This window comes from Salmo salar, chromosome ssa17, assembly GCF_905237065.1.
Source record: "Salmo salar chromosome ssa17, Ssal_v3.1, whole genome shotgun sequence".
NCBI lineage: Eukaryota > Metazoa > Chordata > Actinopteri > Salmoniformes > Salmonidae > Salmo > Salmo salar.
Window position 1 is genome coordinate 28608066 of NC_059458.1, and position 20171 is coordinate 28628236.

Below are 20171 nucleotides of genomic sequence, written 5' to 3' on the forward strand. Positions count from 1 at the left end.
AGGGATGGAGATAGAGGGAGGTGGGAGTGAGGGATGGAGATAGAGGAGGTGGGGAGTGAGGGATGGAGATAGAGGGAGGTGGGGAGTGAGGGATGGAGAAAGAGGGAGGGAGTGAGGTGGGGAGGAGGGAGGTGGGGAGTGAGGGATGGAGATAGAGGGAGGGAGGGAGGTGGGGAGTGAGGGATGGAGATAGAGGGAGGGAGGTGGGGAGTGAGGGATGGAGATAGAGGGAGGTGGGGAGTGAGGGATGGAGATAGAGGGAGGTGGGGGGAGTGAGGGATGGAGATAGAGGGAGGTGGGGAGTGAGGGATGGAGATAGAGGGAGGAGGGAGTGAGGGATGGAGATAGAGGGAGGGAGGAGTGAGGTGGGGGAGGAGTGAGGGATGGAGATAGAGGGAGGGAGGGAGGTGGGGAGTGAGGGATGGAGATAGAGGGAGGGAGGTGGGGAGTGAGGGATGGAGATAGAGGGAGGGAGGGAGGTGGGGAGTTAGGGATGGAGACAGAGGGAGGGAGGTGGGGAGTGAGGGATGGAGATAGTTGGAGGAGTGGGGAGTGAGGGATGGAGATAGAGGGAGGGAGGGAGGTGGGGAGTGAGGGATGGAGATAGAGGGAGGGAGGGAGGTGGGGAGTGAGGGATGGAGATAGAGGAGGGAGGAGGTGGGGAGTGAGGGAGGCGATAGAGGGAGGGAGGGAGTTGGGGAGTGAGGGATGGAGATAGAGGGAGGGAGGGAGGTGGGGAGTGAGGGATGGAGATAGAGGGAGGTGGGGAGTGAGGGATGGAGATAGAGGGAGGGAGGTAGAGGAGGTGGGGAGTGAGGGATGGAGATAGAGGGAGGTGGGGAGTGAGGGATGGAGATAGAGGGAGGGAGGTGGGGAGTGAGGGATGGAGATAGAGGGAGGTGGGGAGTGAGGGATGGAGATAGAGGGAGGAGTGAGGTGGGGAGGGAGGGAGGTGGGGAGTGAGGATGGAGATAGAGGGAGGGAGGGAGGTGGGGAGTGAGGGATGGAGATAGAGGGAGAGAGGGAGGTGGGGAGTGAGGGATGGAGATAGAGGGAGGTGGGGAGTGAGGGATGGAGATAGAGGGAGGTGGGGAGTGAGGGATGGAGATAGAGGGAGGTGGGGAGTGAGGGATGGAGATAGAGGGAGGTGGGGAGTGAGGGATGGAGATAGAGGGAGGTGGGGGAGTGAGGGATGGAGATAGAGGGAGGGAGGGAGTGAGGGATGGAGATAGAGGAGGGAGGGAGGTGGGGAGTGAGGGATGGAGATAGAGGGAGGGAGGGAGGTGGGGAGTGAGGGATGGAGATAGAGGGAGGGAGGAGGTGGGGGAGTGAGGGATGGAGATAGAGGGGAGGGAGGTGGGGAGTGAGGGATGGAGATAGAGGGAGGGAGGGAGGTGGGAGTTAGGGATGGAGACAGAGGGAGGGAGGTGGGGAGTGAGGGATGGAGATAGTGGGAGGGAGGTGGGGAGTGAGGGATGGAGATAGAGGAGGGAGGTGGGGAGTGAGGGATGGAGATAGAGGGAGGAGGGAGGGAGGTGGGGAGTGAGGGATGGAGATAGAGGGAGGGAGGGAGGTGGGGAGTGAGGGATGGAGATAGAGGGAGGTGGGGAGTGAGGGATGGAGATAGAGGGAGGGAGGTGGGGAGTGAGGGATGGAGATAGAGGGAGGGAGGTGGGGAGTGAGTGATGGAGATAGAGGGAGGGAGGGAGGTGGGAAAGGAGACAGACAGAGAGAGTTAGAGGGAGGTGGGGAGTGAGGGATGGAGATAGAGGGAGGGAGGGAGGTGGGGAGTGAGGGATGGAGATAGAGGAGGGAGGGAGGTGGGGAGTGAGGGATGGAGATAGAGGGAGGGAGGGAGGTGGGGAGTGAGGGATGGAGATAGAGGAGGGAGGGAGGTGGGGAGTGAGGGATGGATATAGAGGGAGGGAGGGAGGTGGGGAGTGAGGGATGGAGATAGAGGGAGGGAGGGAGGTGGGGAGTGAGGGATGGAGATAGAGGGAGGGAGGGAGGTGGGGAGTGAGGGATGGAGATAGAGGGAGGGAGGGAGGTGGGGAGTGAGGGATGGAGATAGAGGGAGGGAGGGAGGTGGGGAGTGAGGGATGGAGATAGAGGGAGGGAGGGAGGTGGGGAGTGAGGGATGGAGATAGAGGGAGGGAGGGAGGAGGTGGGGAGGAGAGAGAGAGAGAGTTAGAGGGAGGTGGGGAGTGAGGGATGGAGATAGAGGGAGGTGGGAGTGAGGGATGGAGATAGAGGGAGGGAGGGAGGTGGGGAGGGAGAGAGAGAGAGAGTTAGAAGGAGGTGGGGAGTGAGGGATGGAGATAGAGGGAATGAGGGAGGTGGGGAGGAGAGAGAGAGAGAGTTAGAGGGAGGTGGGGAGTGAGGGATGGAGATAGAGGAGGGAGGGAGGTGGGGAGTGAGGGATGGAGATAAGGGGAGGGAGGGAGGTGGGGAGGGAGGGATGGAGATAGAGGGAGGGAGGGAGGTGGGGAGTGAGGGATGGAGATAGAGGGAGGGAGGTGGGGAGTGAGGGATGGAGATAGAGGGAGGGAGGGAGGTGGGGAGTTAGGGATGGAGACAGAGGGAGGGAGGTGGGGAGTGAGGGATGGAGATAGTTGGAGGGAGTGGGGAGTGAGGGATGGAGATAGAGGGAGGAGGGAGGTGGGGAGTGAGGGATGGAGATAGAGGGAGGGAGGGAGGTGGGGAGTGAGGGATGGAGATAGAGGGAGGGAGGGAGGTGGGGAGTGAGGGAGGCGATAGAGGGAGGGAGGGAGGTGGGGAGTGAGGGATGGAGATAGAGGGAGGGAGGGAGGTGGGGAGTGAGGGATGGAGATAGAGGGAGGTGGGGAGTGAGGGATGGAGATAGAGGGAGGGAGGTAGAGGGAGGTGGGGTGTGAGGGATGGAGATAGAGGGAGGTGGGGAGTGAGGGATGGAGATAGAGGGAGGGAGGTGGGGAGTGAGGGATGGAGATAGAGGGAGGTGGGGAGTGAGGGATGGAGATAGAGGGAGGGAGTGAGGTGGGGAGGGAGGGAGGTGGGGAGTGAGGGATGGAGATAGAGGGAGGGAGGGAGGTGGGGAGTGAGGGATGGAGATAGAGGGAGAGAGGGAGGTGGGGAGTGAGGGATGGAGATAGAGGAGGTGGGGAGTGAGGGATGGAGATAGAGGGAGGTGGGGAGTGAGGGATGGAGATAGAGGGAGGTGGGGAGTGAGGGATGGAGATAGAGGGAGGTGGGGAGTGAGGGATGGAGATAGAGGGAGGTGGGGGAGTGAGGGATGGAGATAGAGGGAGGGAGGGAGTGAGGGATGGAGATAGAGGGAGGGAGGGAGGTGGGGAGTGAGGGATGGAGATAGAGGGAGGGAGGGAGGTGGGGAGTGAGGGATGGAGATAGAGGGAGGGAGGGAGGTGGGGAGTGAGGGATGGAGATAGAGGGAGGGAGGTGGGGAGTGAGGGATGGAGATAGAGGGAGGGAGGGAGGTGGGGAGTTAGGGATGGAGACAGAGGGAGGGAGGTGGGGAGTGAGGGATGGAGATAGTGGGAGGGAGGTGGGGAGTGAGGGATGGAGATAGAGGGAGGGAGGTGGGGAGTGAGGGATGGAGATAGAGGGAGGGAGGGAGGTGGGGAGTGAGGGATGGAGATAGAGGGAGGGAGGGAGGTGGGGAGTGAGGGATGGAGATAGAGGGAGGTGGGGAGTGAGGGATGGAGATAGAGGGAGGGAGGTGGGGAGTGAGGGATGGAGATAGAGGGAGGGAGGTGGGGAGTGAGTGATGGAGATAGAGGAGGGAGGGAGGTGGGAAAAGGAGACAGAGAGAGAGAGTTAGAGGGAGGTGGGGAGTGAGGGATGGAGATAGAGGGAGGGAGGGAGGTGGGGAGTGAGGGATGGAGATAGAGGGAGGGAGGGAGGTGGGGAGTGAGGGATGGAGATAGAGGGAGGGAGGGAGGTGGGGAGTGAGGGATGGAGATAGAAGGAGGGAGGGAGGTGGGGAGTGAGGGATGGAGATAGAGGGAGGGAGGGAGGTGGGGAGTGAGGGATGGAGATAGAGGGAGGGAGGGAGGGAGGTGGGGAGTGAGGGATGGAGATAGAGGGAGGGAGGGAGGTGGGGAGTGAGGGATGGATATAGAGGGAGGGAGGGAGGTGGGGAGTGAGGGATGGAGATAGAGGGAGGGAGGGAGGTGGGGAGTGAGGGATGGAGATAGAGGGAGGGAGGGAGGTGGGGAGTGAGGGATGGAGATAGAGGGAGGTAGGGAGGTGGGAAGGAGAAGAGAGAGAGTTAGAGGGAGGTGGGGAATGAGGGATGGAGATAGAGGGAGGAGGGAGGTGGGGAGTGAGGGATGGAGATAGAGGGAGGGAGGGAGGTAGGAAGGGAGAGAGAGAGAGAGTTAGAGGGAGGTGGGGAGTGAGGGATGGAGATAGAGGGAGGGAGGGAGGGAGGTGGGGAGGGAGAGAGAGAGAGAGTTAGAGGGAGGTGGGGAGTGAGGGATGGAGATAGAGGGAGGTGGGGAGTGAGGGATGGAGATAGAGGGAGGGAGGGAGGTGGGGAGGAGAGAGAGAGAGTTAGAAGGAGGTGGGGAGTGAGGGATGGAGATAGAGGGAGGGAGGGAGGTGGGGAGTGAGGGATGGAGATAAGGGGAGGGAGGGAGGTGGGGAGGGAGGGAGAGTTAGAGGGAGGTGGGGAGTGAGGGATGGAGATAGAGGGAGGGAGGGAGGTGGGGAGTGAGGGATGGAGATAGAGGGAGGGAGGGAGGTGGGGAGTGAGGGATGGAGATAGAGGGAGGTGGGGAGGAGAGAGAGAGTTAGAGGGAGGTGGGGAGGGAGGGATGGAGATAGAGGGAGTGAGGGAGGTGGGGAGTGAGGGATGGAGATAGAGGGAGGGAGGGAGGTGGGGAGTGAGGGATGGAGATAGAGGGAGGTAGGGAGGTGGGAAGGGAGAGAGAGAGAGTTAGAGGGAGGTGGGGAATGAGGGATGGAGATAGAGGGAGGGAGGTGGGGAGTGAGGGATTGAGATAGAGGGAGGGAGGGAGGTGGGAAAGGAGACAGAGAGAGAGTTAGAGGGAGGTGGGGAGTGAGGGATGGAGATAGAGGGAGGGAGGGAGGTGGGGAGTGAGGGATGGAGATAGAGGGAGGGAGGGAGGTGGGGAGTGAGGGATGGAGATAGAGGGAGGGAGGGAGGTGGGAAGGGAGAGAGAGAGAGAGTTAGAGGGAGGTGGGGAGTGAGGGATGGAGATAGAGGGAGGGAGGGAGGTGGGGAGTGAGGGATGGAGATAGAGGGAGGGAGGGAGGTGGGGAGTGAGGGATGGAGATAGAGGGAGGGAGGGAGGTGGGGAGTGAGGGATGGAGATAGAGGGAGGGAGGGAGGTGGGGAGTGAAGGATGGAGATAGAGGGAGGGAGGGAGGTGGGGAGTGAGGGATGGAGATAGAGGGAGGGAGGGAGGTTGGGAGTGAGGGATGGAGATAGAGGGAGGTGGGGAGTGAGGGAGGGAGATAGAGGGAGGGAGGGAGGTGGGGAGTGAGGGATGGAGATAGAGGGAGGTGGGGAGTGAGGGATGGAGATAGAGGGAGGGAGGTGGGGAGTGAGGGATGGAGATAGAGGGAGGGAGGTGGGGAGGGAGGGAGGTGGGGAGTGAGGGATGGAGATAGAGTGAGGGAGGGAGGTGGGGGAGTGAGGGATGGAGATAGAGGGAGGGAGGGAGGGAGGGAGGTGGGGAGTGAGGGATGGAGATGGAGGGAGGGAGGGAGGTGGGGAGTGAGGGATGGAGATAGAGGGAGGGAGGGAGGTGGGGAGTGAGGGATGGAGATAGAGGGAGGGAGGGAGGCGGGGAGTGAGGGATGGAGATAGAGGGAGGGAGGGAGGTGGGGAGTGAGGGATGGAGATAGAGGGAGGGAGGGAGTAGGGGAGTGAGGGATGGAGATAGAGGGAGGGCGGGAGGTGGGGAGTGAGGGATGGAGATAGAGGGAGGTAGGGAGGTGGGAAGGGAGAGAGAGAGAGAGTTAGAGGGAGGTGGGGAGTGAGTGATGGAGATAGAGGGAGGGAGGGAGGTGGGGAGGGAGGGAGGTGGGGAGTGAGGGATGGAGATAGAGGGAGGGAGGGAGGTGGGGAGTGAGGGATGGAGATGGAGGGAGGTGGGGAGTGAGGGATAGAGATAGAGGGAGGTGGGGAGTGAGGGATAGAGATAGAGGGAGGTGGGGAGTAAGGGATAGAGATAGAGGGAGGTGGGGAGTGAGGGATGGAGATAGAGGGAGGTGGGGAGTGAGGGATGGAGATAGAGGGAGGGAGGGAGGGAAATTTCACCTGTTCTAGGAACGTTTATTTTTAGGTTGCAGAGGTTCTGAGAATGTTTTACTCTGGTTCCTTTAAAGTTTTCCTATGAGGTTTTATTAACACTCTGAGAACAGAAATGATAGGCTATTTGGATGTTTTTGAATAACTTCCTCATTACTTTCACTGAATTTTTCAGGAATACCTTTTTGAACTCCCATCACAGACAGGACTTATGGAAATACATTTATTTAGGCATTAATCATGTGAACACATTTCTTTTTTATTGTGACACGCCATCAGTGAGATTCCAGCCAATGATCTTCTCTTCTCTGTCCATTAAATTCTTCCACTGCGCCACCAGGATAGAGCTAGCATGAAATATTTATTTACTCATACAAGCTGTTCGTTTTAGTCTATTCAAACAGACCCCATTTCAAAGGAAACAAGTACTCATTAAGATCAGGTGTGGCCATTTAGTGGGTGCGGACAACACACCTGTCACGACTTCCGCCGAAGTTGGTGCCTCTCCTTGTTCGGGCGGCGTTCGGCGGTCATCGTCACCGGCTTTCTAGCTGCAAACAATCCACGTTTCTTTTTCCATTTGTTATGTCTTGATTGTTCACACCTGGTTCCCATCTCGTTATGATTATTTTCCCTATTTAACCCTCTGGTTCTCATTATGTTTTGTGCGTGATTGTTTGCTTGTCATCGTGTTAGTTGTTTTGTGTCAGGATTATTTATCCCTGCGTGGATTTTGATTTATGAGTTTCTTCGAGAGTAAAGTATGTTATTTTACTCAGTTCTGTGTCCTGCGCTTGACTCTATCCTCACCTCCACATAACTGACAACACCTGAACACACCTAACAAGATAGAGGATGGAGAGAGTTCTGTTGATGCTGAGAACGGAATGCATATTTTTGTTAATTACATTCTCAGAACGTTCTCTGAACATCAATACAGTTTTCTTGCGATTTTTATTTTTGTATTTACAAGTTAAACATTTTATTAGTCGTATGTACGGGATACACATGGTATACACTGTCTCTCTCTCTCTCTCTCTCTCTCTGTCTCTTTCTGTCTCTCTCTCTCTCTCTCTCTCTCTCTCTCTCTCTCTCTCTCTCTCGCTCTCTCTCTCTCTCGCGGCAGGGTTCCCCACCATTACAGCACCAATGATCCACTCTGTTGTGTCCGACTGGAGGAGAGAAAAAACAGCTGAGTCTGCTCACGTCCACAGATGTGTGTGTGTGTCAGGTGGGGCGCTATGTGTGTGGGTGTATGTCCATGTGTAAGTATGTTCATGTGTGTGTCATTGGGATGTCTCAGGAGAGAAACACTTGGACAATGAGATGGATCCAGAAGGTACTTCCGGAAGGCAAGAAGAGGTGACCAATGAGATTTCTAATCACTTCAGGTTGACCTTGAGGAACAACTCTGGAATAATGTACGGCAAGCCAGAGGAGGGTAGGAGGATCATCTAACATTCTTTCATTACATTTCATTTTATTTTTTTCTCAGTCACTGTTGCCACTGTTGGCCACAACATGTGGGGGTGAATGACTGGGTATAAAACACATTGTGTTACAGATTTCTTCACTGATTTTAAAACAGTCTATCAGAGAATCAGTGACAACAGCAGGCTACCTTCACATCATTAGATTACCATTATCCAATAAAGGATTTCACCTGATCAACCCAATAGACCCAACAATAAACCCAACACACTATCAAAAACTATCCCATGCTTCCAGCCAGAACAGCCTTTAGCCTGATACAAGCTCACGCTTCACCAGACCATTCCTTCCTCGTCCCTACTTCTATGGGGAGTGGCTGAGTGGTGAATGGTAAGTACATCATCCATATTAGGACATCCTCAACCCTCATCCTAATACAGATGCCGTACTCCCTATTCAAATGAATGCCTTAATGGTAAGGGTCATCTCCTCCCTGCCCACCCTACAACCCCCATATCCCTCTCCCTTTCCCACACTTTACCCCAGCTCTCCAGCCTCTCTCCCCACCACAAGCTAAATCGAATCCACTTACTTCAATAAGTACCTGCTTAAGTACTCTGTTCCTCAAGCTCATTTAAATCATCCATCACGGGGAGTGGAGGGAATGGGAGCTTGCTGGCGATAGCAGCACATTAGCCTGCAGGCCTCTTATCACTGACAGCCTGCAAGCCTGCGGCAAGCTGGTGAAAGCCTGTCTAATGCTGCTCTAATAGTGGAACTCAAACCATACCTGATACAGTGTCAGAGAGAGATAGATACAGAGAGAGACACATAGACAGAGAGACAGAGACAGAGAGAGAGAGACACAGAGACATAGACAGAGAGACAGAGACAGAGACAGAGAGAGAGAGAGATAGAGAGAGAGAGACACACAGAGAGATAGATACAGAGAGAGATAGAGACCGAGAGAGACAGAGACAGAGAGAGAGACAGAGAGACAGAGAGAGAGAGAGATAGATACAGAGAGAGATAGAGACAGAGAGAGAGAGACAGAGAGAGAGAGACAGAGAGAGACAGAGACACAGAGACAGAGAGAGAGAGACAGAGAGAGAGACAGAGAGAGAGAGAGAGACAGAGACAGAGACAGAGACAGAGACAGAGAGAGATAGATACAGAGAGAGAGACACATACAGAGAGAGATAGAGACAGAGACAGAGAGAGACAGAGACCAGAGACAGAGACAGAGAGAGACAGAGAGAGAGACAGAGAGACAGAGACAGAGAGATAGAGAGAGAGACAAAGAGAGAGATACAGAGAGAGATAGAGACAGAGAGAGAGAGACAGAGACAGAGAGAGAGAGACAGAGAGAGAGAGACAGAGACAGAGACAGAGAGAGACAGAGACAGAGACAGAGAGAGATAGATACAGAGAGAGATAGAGACAGAGACAGAGAGACAGAGAGAGAGAGAGACAGAGACAGAGACAGAGAGACAGAGAGAGAGAGATAGATACAGAGAGAGAGAGACAGAGAGAGAGAGAGAGAGAGAGAGAGAGAGAGAGAGAGAGAGACAGATACAGAGACAGAGACGGAAAGGGAGGGAGGGAACAAAAGAGAGAGAGAGAGAGAGAGAGAGAGAGAGAGAGAGATTGGGGTTCTGGATTCTGTCACTTATTGGTAAAGAAGTGGTGATATTGATTTTGTTGGGAAATGGTTGATTGTCGTAGAGTGATAGCATTCCTCAGGCATAGCCATGGTGTTCTATGGAAACAGGATTTAAGATCATTCAGCTCAAGTGTAAAACGCCTATCAAAGTCCAAAATGTGTAGGTGTACACACAGCTGTGTTCTAGAACATTGGACCGTTGGCTTTCATACTTTTTGAATTCTCAGTGCGGCTCAAGCTATTTTTCCAGCTGTTACACATTGAAATGAATAGAGGACGTGTACGTGGAGTCGCGATGGTTGTGAATTTGGTCGGCTGTGCCTCCCCGCGGATGGTGGTAGAGCCACGTAGCTATGTCACAATGGATGATGGACTGTCACATCTCTGCGTCTGTGGACTCTGAATTGCGCTGAACACTGACCAAACACGCAAACACACTCACAAACACACACCCTCCCTCAAGACAGCCCCAGTGCCATCCTACCTTGGCGATCTGGACACACCAGTTGAGCAGCAGTTGAGAGCCGATGTTGTCCTTGTGTTCGTGGACGTAGTCGAGGAGGCAGCCGTGGGGCATGAGCTGGGTGACCAGCTGTGTGGTGGGGCTCAGGCAGACCCCCAGGAGACGGACCAGGTGGGGGTGCTCCATGCTGGCCATAATCAGAGCCTCCTGGTGGGGATAGATAGGGACTCAGGCCTGGGGAAATCTGACATAACACTGTGGACGGAGGGAGGGAGGATACAGAGCAAACAGCCAAGTGCACACAGGTGGAAGGGGAAATACAAGTGTTATGGTGATAGGTGTTGACAGAGTGTAGTGTAGTGTAGTGTAGTGTAGTGTAGTGTAGTGTAGTGTAGTGAATGCCAGGGTGTGTGTGTATGTGTCACAGACACCTTTGACCGACACCCATTCACCATTATTTCTCCCTCTATCGTCTCTCTAGCTACACACAGCCTCCCTCTATCTTCTATCTAGCTACACACAGCCTCCCTCTATCTTCTATCTAGCTACACACAGCCTCCCTCTATCTTCTATCTAGCTACACACAGCCTCCCTCTATCTTCTCTCTAGCTACACACAGCCTCCCTATATCTTCTCTCTAGCTACACACAGCCTCCCTCTATATTCTCTCTAGCTACAAACAGCCTCCATCTATCTTCTCTCTAGCTACACACAGCCTCCATCTATCTTCTCTCTAGCTACACACAGCCTCCCTCTATCTTCTCTCTAGCTACACACAGCCTCCCTCTATCTTCTCTCTAGCTACACACAGCCTCCCTCTATCTTCTCTCTAGCTACACACAGCCTCCCTCTATCTTCTATCTAGCTACAAACAGCCTCCATCTATCTTCTCTCTAGCTACACACAGCCTCCCTCTATCTTCTCTCTAGCTACACACAGCCTCCCTCTATCTTCTCTCTAGCTACAAACAGCCTCCATCTATCTTCTCTCTAGCTACACACAGCCTCCCTCTATGTTCTCTCTTGCAACACACAGCCTGGCTGACTTCTACTCTAGTTACACACAGCCTGGCTGACTTCTACTCTAGTTTCACACAGCCTGGCTGATTTCTACTCTAGCTACACACAGACTGGCTGACTTCTACTCTAGTTACACACAGCCTGGCTGATTTCTACTCTAGCTACACACAGACTGGCTGACTTCTACTCTAGTTACACACAGCCTGGCTGACTTCTACTCTAGTTTCACACAGCCTGGCTGATTTCTACTCTAGCTACACACAGACTGGCTGACTTCTACTCTAGTTACACAAAGCCTGGCTGACTTCTACTCTAGTTTCACACAGCCTGGCTGATTTCTACTCTAGCTACACACAGACTGGCTGACTTCTACTCTAGTTACACAAAGCCTGGCTGACTTCTACTCTAGCTACACATAGCCTGGCTGACTTCTACTCTAGCTACACATAGCGTGGCTGATTGCTACATTCTCAGCGCAAAGATCAGGTATTTTAAAGCTGCCGGGGGCTTGATAGATGAAGGGCCTTTACATTTAGATTCTAAAGGAGGTGAGAGTGGCTCAGCGGTGGAGAGTAGATTAATCCCGGCACAGTGCAGGCAGTAGAGAGGTCCTTTTGACACCGACAGTGCTCTGATTTAACACCGCGGTAAAGTAGCAGCATTACATCTCCACATCATAAAACTTCAGCCCAGAGTACAGACAAAAATGGTCGTGGAAGTCTGAACCAGACACTCACACGGGAAGAAAACTAGCTTTGTGAGTCTCTGTTGTGTGACAGGAGGCCCTGACAGTTGTTAGAAGGGAGTGTGCTTCTGTACTAGGATATGAGGGCTAATATATGAGGTGGTGTGTGTGTGTGTGTGATGAGAGTGTGTTTAGGGATATCTCGCTCATCTTCCACACACACACACACACACACACACACACACACACACACACACACACACACACACACACACACACACACACACACACACACACACACACACACACACACACACACACACACACACACACACAGGGATAGACTGGCACAGCCCCAGGGATAGACTGGCACAACCCCAGGGATAGAATGGCACAGCCCCAGGGATAGAATGGCACAGCCCCAGGGATAGAATGGCACAACCCCAGGGATAGAATGGCACAACCCCAGGGATAGAATGGCACAGCCCCAGGGATAGAATGGCACAACCCCAGGGATAGAATGGCACAACCCCAGGGATAGACTGGCACAACCCCAGGGATAGACTGGCACAACCCCAGGGATAGAATGGCACAGCCCCAGGGATAGAATGGCACAACCCCAGGGATAGAATGGCACAGCCCCAGGGATAGAATGGCACAACCCCAGGGATAGAATGGCACAACCCCAGGGATAGAATGGCACAGCCCCAGAGATAGAATGGCACAACCCCAGGGATAGAATGGCACAACCCCAGGGATAGAATGGCACAGCCCCAGGGATAGAATGGCACATCCCCAGGGATAGAATGGCACAACCCCAGGGATAGAATGGCACAACCCCAGGGATAGAATGGCACAGCCCCAGGGATAGAATGGCACAACCCCAGGGATAGACTGGCACAACCCCAGGGATAGAATGGCACAGCCCCAGGGATAGAATGGCACAACCCCAGGGATAGAATGGCACAACCCCAGGGATAGAATGGCACAGCCCCAGGGATAGAATGGCACAACCCCAGGGATAGAATGGCACAACCCCAGGGATAGAATGGCACAACCCCAGGGATAGACTGGCACAACCCCAGGGATAGACTGGCACAACCCCAGGGATAGAATGGCACAGCCCCAGGGATAGAATGGCACAACCCCAGGGATAGAATGGCACAACCCCAGGGATAGAATGGCACAACCCCAGGGATAGAATGGCACAACCCCAGGGATAGAATGGCACAACACCAGGGATAGAATGGCACAACCCCAGGGATAGACTGGCACAACCCCAGGGATAGAATGGCACAACCCCAGGGATAGAATGGCACAACCCCAGGGATAGAATGGCACAACCCCAGGGATAGAATGGCACAACCCCAGGGATAGAATGGCACAACCCCAGGGATAGAATGGCACAACCCCAGGGATAGAATGGCACAACCCCAGGGATAGAATGGCACAACCCCAGGGATAGAATGGCACAACCCCAGGGATAGACTGGCACAGCCCCAGGGATAGAATGGCACAACCCCAGGGATGCAAAGCTGTGTGTGTGTGTGTGTTTAAGTTTATGAGTGTCTTTATGAGTGTGTTCATGAGTATCTTTATGAGTAATAAAGAGTTGTTAATATAATCATTCATTAGTCCAAACTACACACACACACACACACACACACAAACACACACACACACACACACACACACACACACACACACACACACACACACACACACACACACACACACACACACACACACACACACACACACACACACACACGCGCACACACACGCGCACACACATCCACTTCCAGACAGTAAATGATGCTAAGCAGTTTATGTGTGTGTGTGTGAGGGAGAACAGCTTGCTGGCTCCTGGTCTGTCTCTAACTGTCACAGTGGCAGCCTGTGGGCCTGCTTTTAGATAGTCGTTTAAAAACTGGGGAGCCATGTGGGCTCTGGATGTCCAACGCCATCCACTGGGAGACAGGAAGGAGGGAGAAGAAAGGGAGGGAGGATGGGGCTTTTCAATTAGGTTTGGCAAAATGCCTCTCTCTCCAACCAGCATGCTTGATAGACCCTACCCCAATCCTCCACCCTACCTCATCGTCACTCCTACCCCATACTCTATCCTACCACATCCTCCACCCCTACCCCATCCCCTATCCTACCCCATTCTCTAATCCCTACCCCATCTACCCTACCCATTCCTCTATCCTACCCCATCATCTTTCATACCCCATCCTCCACCCTACCATCCTCTATTCTACCCCATAATCTAACCCCTATCCCATCCCTTATCCTACCCCATTCTCTAACCCTACCCCATTCTCTTATCCCTACCCCATCCTCTACCCTACCCTATCCTCTATCCTACCCCTTCCTCTATCCTTCCCCATACCCCTCCTACCCAATCCTATATCCTACCCCATCTTCTATCCTACCCATCCTCTGTCCTACCCCATCCTCTCCCATCCTCTGTCCTACCCCATCATTCCTCCTACCCTATCCTCAATCCTACCCCATTCTCCATCCTAACCCATCCTCTATCCTACCCTATCCTCTATCCTACCACATCCTCTATCCTACCCCTTACTCTGTCCTACCACATCCTCGATCCTACCACACCCTCTAATCCTACCCCATAATCTATTCTACCCCATTCTCTATCCTACCCCATCCTCTAACCCCAATCCCATCCACTGTCCTACCCCATTCTCTATTCTACCCCATCCTCTAACCTACCCCATCCTCTAACCCCAATCCCATCCACCGTTCTACCCCATTCTCTATTCTACCCCATCCTCTAACCTACCCCATCCTCTAAACTACCCCATCCTCTGTCTGACCCAATCCTCTGTCCGACCCAATCCTCTGTCCTACCCCATCCTCTATCCTACCCCAATCCTCTACCCCTACCCCATCCTCTAACCCCTACCCCATCCTCTAACCCTTACCCCATCCTCTTCCCCTACCCCATCCTCTAACCTACCCCATCCTCTAACCCCTACCATATCCTCTAACCCCTACCCCATCAACTAATCCCTACCCCATCCTCTAAACCCTACCCCAGCCTCTAATCCCTACCCCATCCTCTAATCACTACCCCATCCTTAACCCTACCCCATCCTCCATCCTACCCCGTCCCCTAATCCCTACCCATCCTCTAACCCTTACCCCATCCTCTATCCTACCCTATCCTCTAATCCCTACCCATTCTCTAATCCCTATCCCATCCTCTAATCCTAACCCCATCCTCAATTCCCAACCCCATCTTCTAATCACTACCCCATCATGTAACCCAACCCCATCCTCTAAACCCTACCCCAGGCTCTAATTCCTACCCCAGCCTCTACTCCCTACCCCATCCTATAAACCCTACCCCATCCTCAAACCCTTACCCCATCCTCTACCCCCTACCCCATCCACTTTCCTACCCCGTCCTCTATCCCTACCCCATCCTCTAATCCCTACCCCATCCTCTAGCCCCTACCCCAGCCCCTAATCTCTACCCCATCCTTTAATCCCAACCCCATCCTCTAATCCCTACCCCATCCTCTAATCCCTACTCCATCCTCTAACCCAACCCCATCCTATAATCCCTACCCCATCCACTAATCCCTACCCCATCCTCTAATCCCTACCCCATCCTCTAATCCCTACCCCATCCTCTAACCCCAACCCCAGCCTCTATTCTCTACCCCATCCTCTAATCCCTACCCCATCCTCTAATCCCTACCCCATTCTCTAATCCCTACCCCAGCCTTTATCCCTACCCCGTCCTCTAAACCCTACCCCATCCTCTAACCCCAACCCCAGCCTCCAAACTCTACCCCATCCTCTAACCCCAACCCAAGCCTCTAATCCCTACCCCATTCTCTAATCCCTACCCATCCTCTAATCCCCACCCCATCCTCTACCTCTACCCCATCCTCTATTCCATACCCCATCCTCTACCCCATCCTCTATCCCCTACCCAATCCTCTAACCCATACCCCATCCTCTATCCTACTCCATCCTCTATCCCCTACCCAATCCTCTAACCTACCCCCAACCCAGGCTTGGCTCAAAGGCAAGTCAAGGGCTTCTAGCCCCTCTCCCTCTGTCCTCTTCCCTGCAAACCCTCTACCCAGTGGTACAGACAAGGCTATATGCCATATAAACACCTGGTGATGTTAACAGACCTGGTGCAATAGACTACATGTCAGCCATTACGCTGGGGGTAGGAGTTTCTGGGCTGAACTGATCAACCTGACTAGACTGAGGTTTCAGAAGATGGAATGAGCTCAACTAATATCAACACACACACACACACACACACACACACACACACACACACACACACACACACACACACACACACACACACACACACACACACACACACACACACACACACACACACACACACACACACACACACACACACAGTTGTGGTGTAATACTCACGTCCATGAACTCCACGTTTGCTTTGGGCCCCGTAGCCTCGTTCAGGATCTTTATGGCCACTGGGATCTTTACTGTCTCTCCCTCTGGGACCCAGATACCCTGAAATACACAGGCAAGGAGAGTTACCACTGGGATCTTTACTGTCTCTCCCTCTGGGACCCAGATGCCCTGAAATACACAGGCAAGGAGAGTTACCACTTGGATCTTTACTGTCTCTCCCTCTGGGACCCAGATACCCTGAAATACACAGGCAAGGAGAGTTACCACTGTGATCTTCACTGTCTCTCCCTCTGGGACCCAGATACCCTGAAATACACAGGCAAGGAGAGTTACCACAGGGATCTTTACTGTCTCTCCCTCTGGGACCCAGATACCCTGAAATACACAGGCAAGGAGAGATACCACTTGGATCTTTACTGTCTCTCCCTCTGGGACCCAGATGCCCTGAAATACACAGGCAAGGAGAGTTACCACTTGGATCTTTACTGTCTCTCCCTCTGGGACCCAGATGCCCTGAAATACATAGGCAAGGAGAGATACCACTGTGATCTTTACTGTCTCTCCCTCTGGGACCCAGATGCCCTGAAATACACAGGCAAGGAGAGATACCACTGTGATCTTTACTGTCTCTCCCTCTGGGACCCAGATGCCCTGAAATACACAGGCAAGGAGAGATACCACTGGGATCTTTACTGTCTCTCCCTCTGGGACCCAGATGCCCTGAAATACACAGGCAAGGAGAGATACCACTTGGATCTTTACTGTCTCTCCCTCTGGGACCCAGATGCCCTGAAATACATAGGCAAGGAGAGATACCACTGGTAAACACACACTCCTATGGACATATCGACACACTTTGACACACTGAAAGGAGACACATAAACCCTTCCCACAATCTCAGAGAATAAAAGCAATGTCAGAAATAATGAGAAAAGACAGACACTCACAAACATACACAGTATTACACAAAGTCACACTGTCATCCGTCATATCAGGACAGAACCAGGCGGAATAATGAAAGGCAAAATAATGAAAGGCAAATGAATGAAAGGCACACTCACAAACAGAGGCACAATCAACCGTACCTTGTGGACTGTGCCGAAGGCTCCTGAGCCGAGGATCTTAACCCTCTTGAGCTCTGTCTCTTTGAGGATGCGAAGCTGGGCCTGGTTGGGGGCCGTACCGCTAGGGGTCAGGGGCTCCACCAACTGGAACACACACACATATACACACACACACACACACACACACACACACACACACACACACACACACACACACACACACACACACACACACACACACACACACACACACACACACACACGGTCAATACCTCCATCAGCCGACCAATCAATGCACATCTTAATGAGCCAATCAGCCTATCAGGGCCCTTCATATAGGTTTATCACAAACATAATCAACCAGCTCAGCATCGGTCATCAAACACCATAATGAGACCATATATCTGTCGGTCAGAGTGTGTGTGTGTTCGTGTGTATGTGTGTGTGTATTTCTGTTCGCTGTGTGTGTGTGTGTCTCTCCCTATTCGCTCTGTGTGTCTCTCTGTTCGCTGTGTGTGTGTGTGTCTCTCTGTTCGCTGTGTGTGTGTGTGTCTCTCCCTATTCGCTCTGTGTGTCTCTCTGTTCGCTGTGTGTGTGTGTGTCTCTCTGTTCGCTGTGTGTGTCTCTCTTTTTGCTGTGTGTGTCTCTCTCTGTTCACTGTGTGTGTGTCTGTGTGTGTGTGTCTCTGTTCGCTGTGTGTATGTCTCTCTATCTTCCTATGTGTCTCTCTATGTTCCTGTGTGTCTCTCTATGTTCCTGTGTGTCTCTCTATGTTCCTGTCTCTCTATGTTCCTGTGTGTCTCTCTATGTTCCTGTGTGTCTCTCTATGTTCCTGTGTGTCTCTCTATGTTCCTGTGTGTCTCTCTATGTTTCTGTGTTTCTCTCTATGTTTCTGTGTGTCTCTCTATGTTCCTGTGTCTCTATGTTCCTGTGTGTCTCTCTATGTTTCTGTGTGTCTCTCTATGTTCCTGTGTGTCTCTCTATGTTTCTGTGTCTCTATGTTCCTGTGTGTCTCTCTATGTTCCTGTGTGTCTCTATGTTCCTGTGTGTCTCTATGTTCCTGTGTGTCTCTCTATGTTCCTGTGTGTCTCTCTATGTTCCTGTGTGTCTCTCTATGTTCCTGTGTGTCTCTCTATGTTCCTGTGTGTCTCTCTATGTTTCTGTGTGTCTCTCTATGTTTCTGTGTGTCTCTCTATGTTTCTGTGTGTCTCTCTATGTTCCTGTGTGTCTCTCTATGTTCCTGTGTGTCTCTCTATGTTCCTGTGTGTCTCTCTATGTTCCTGTGTGTCTCTCTATGTTCCTGTGTGTCTCTATGTTCCTGTGTGTCTCTCTATGTTCCTGTGTGTCTCTCTATGTTCCTGTGTGTCTCTCTATGTTCCTGTGTGTCTCTCTATGTTCCTGTGTCTCTATGTTCCTGTGTGTCTCTCTATGTTCCTGTGTGTCTCTATGTTCCTGTGTGTCTCTCTATGTTCCTGTGTGTCTCTCTATGTTCCTGTGTCTCTATGTTCCTGTGTCTCTATGTTCCTGTGTGTCTCTCTATGTTCCTGTCTCTCTATGTTCCTGTGTGTCTCTCTATGTTCCTGTGTGTCTCTCTATGTTCCTGTGTGTCTCTCTATGTTCCTGTGTGTCTCTCTATGTTCCTGTGTGTCTCTCTATGTTCCTGTGTGTCTCTCTATGTTCCTGTGTCTCTCTATGTTCCTGTGTGTCTCTCTATGTTCCTGTGTGTCTCTCTATGTTCCTGTGTGTCTCTCTATGTTCCTGTGTGTCTCTCTATGTTCCTGTGTGTCTCTCTATGTTCCTGTGTGTCTCTATGTTCCTGTGTGTCTCTCTATGTTCCTGTGTGTCTCTATGTTCCTGTGTGTCTCTCTATGTTCCTGTGTGTCTCTCTATGTTCCTGTGTGTCTGCTCTATGTTCCTGTGTGTCTCTCTATGTTCCTGTGTGTCTCTCTATGTTCCTGTGTGTCTCTTATGTTCCTGTGTGTCTCTCTATGTTCCTGTGTGTCTCTCTATGTTTCCTGTGTGTCTCTCTATGTTCCTGTGTGTCTCTCTATGTTCCTGTGTCTCTATGTTCCTGTGTGTCTCTCTATGTTCCTGTGTGTCTCTCTATGTTCCTGTGTGTCTCTCTATGTTCCTGTGTGTCTCTCTATGTTCCTGTGTGTCTCTTATGTTCTGTGTGTCTCTATGTTCCTGTGTGTCTCTCTATGTTCCTGTGTGTCTCTCTATGTTCCTGTGTGTCTCTCTATGTTCCTGTGTGTCTCTCTATGTTTCCTGTGTGTCTCTCTATGTTCCTGTGTGTCTCTCTATGTTCCTGTGTGTCTCTCTATGTTCCTGTGTGTCTCTCTATGTTCCTGTGTGTCTCTCTATGTTCCTGTGTGTCTCTCTATGTTCCTGTGTGTCTCTCTATGTTCCTGTGTGTCTCTCTATGTTCCTGTGTGTCTCTATGTTCCTGTGTGTCTCTCTATGTTCCTGTGTGTCTCTCTATGTTCCTGTGTCTCTATGTTCCTGTGTGTCTCTCTATGTTCCTGTGTGTCTCTCTATGTTCCTGTGTGTCTCTCTATGTTCCTGTGTCTCTATGTTCCTGTGTGTCTCTCTATGTTCCTGTGTGTCTCTCTATGTTCCTGTGTGTCTCTCTATGTTCCTGTGTGTCTCTCTATGTTCCTGTGTGTCTCTCTATGTTCCTGTGTGTCTCTCTATGTTCCTGTGTGTCTCTCTATGTTCCTGTGTGTCTCTATGTTCCTGTGTGTCTCTCTATGTTCCTGTGTGTCTCTCTATGTTCCTGTGTGTCTCTATGTTCCTGTGTGTCTCTATGTTCCTGTGTGTCTCTCTATGTTCCTGTGTGTCTCTCTATGTTCCTGTGTGTCTCTATGTTCCTGTGTTCTCTATGTTCCTGTGTCTCTCTATGTTCCTGTGTGTCTCTCTATGTTCCTGTGTGTCTCTCTATGTTCCTGTGTCTCTATGTTCCTGTGTGTCTCTCTATGTTCCTGTGTGTCTCTCTATGTTCCTGTGTCTCTATGTTCCTGTGTGTCTCTCTATGTTCCTGTGTGTCTCTCTATGTTCCTGTGTGTCTCTCTATGTTCCTGTGTGTCTCTCTATGTTTCTGTGTGTCTCTCTATGTTCCTGTCTCTCTAT

General features: G+C 52.2%; 1 protein-coding gene across 2 annotated transcripts in view; it reads right to left on the reverse strand.

Annotated features, from left to right (window-relative positions):
* Window positions 1-20171, reverse strand: part of LOC106593673 (receptor tyrosine-protein kinase erbB-4) — a 617461-nt gene that overhangs the window by 78631 nt on the left and 518659 nt on the right. Inside the window, exons 18-20 of one of the 2 annotated variants that reach the window (XM_045699348.1) lie at window positions 17064-17186; window positions 15979-16077; window positions 9856-10038 (exon numbers count right to left, since the gene is read on the reverse strand). In XM_045699348.1, coding sequence (XP_045555304.1) covers window positions 9856-10038; window positions 15979-16077; window positions 17064-17186 — 405 coding nt within the window. Of the gene's footprint in view, window positions 1-9855; window positions 10042-15978; window positions 16078-17063; window positions 17187-20171 lie in introns of both variants that reach the window. The other variant, XM_045699347.1, reaches the window with a different exon arrangement.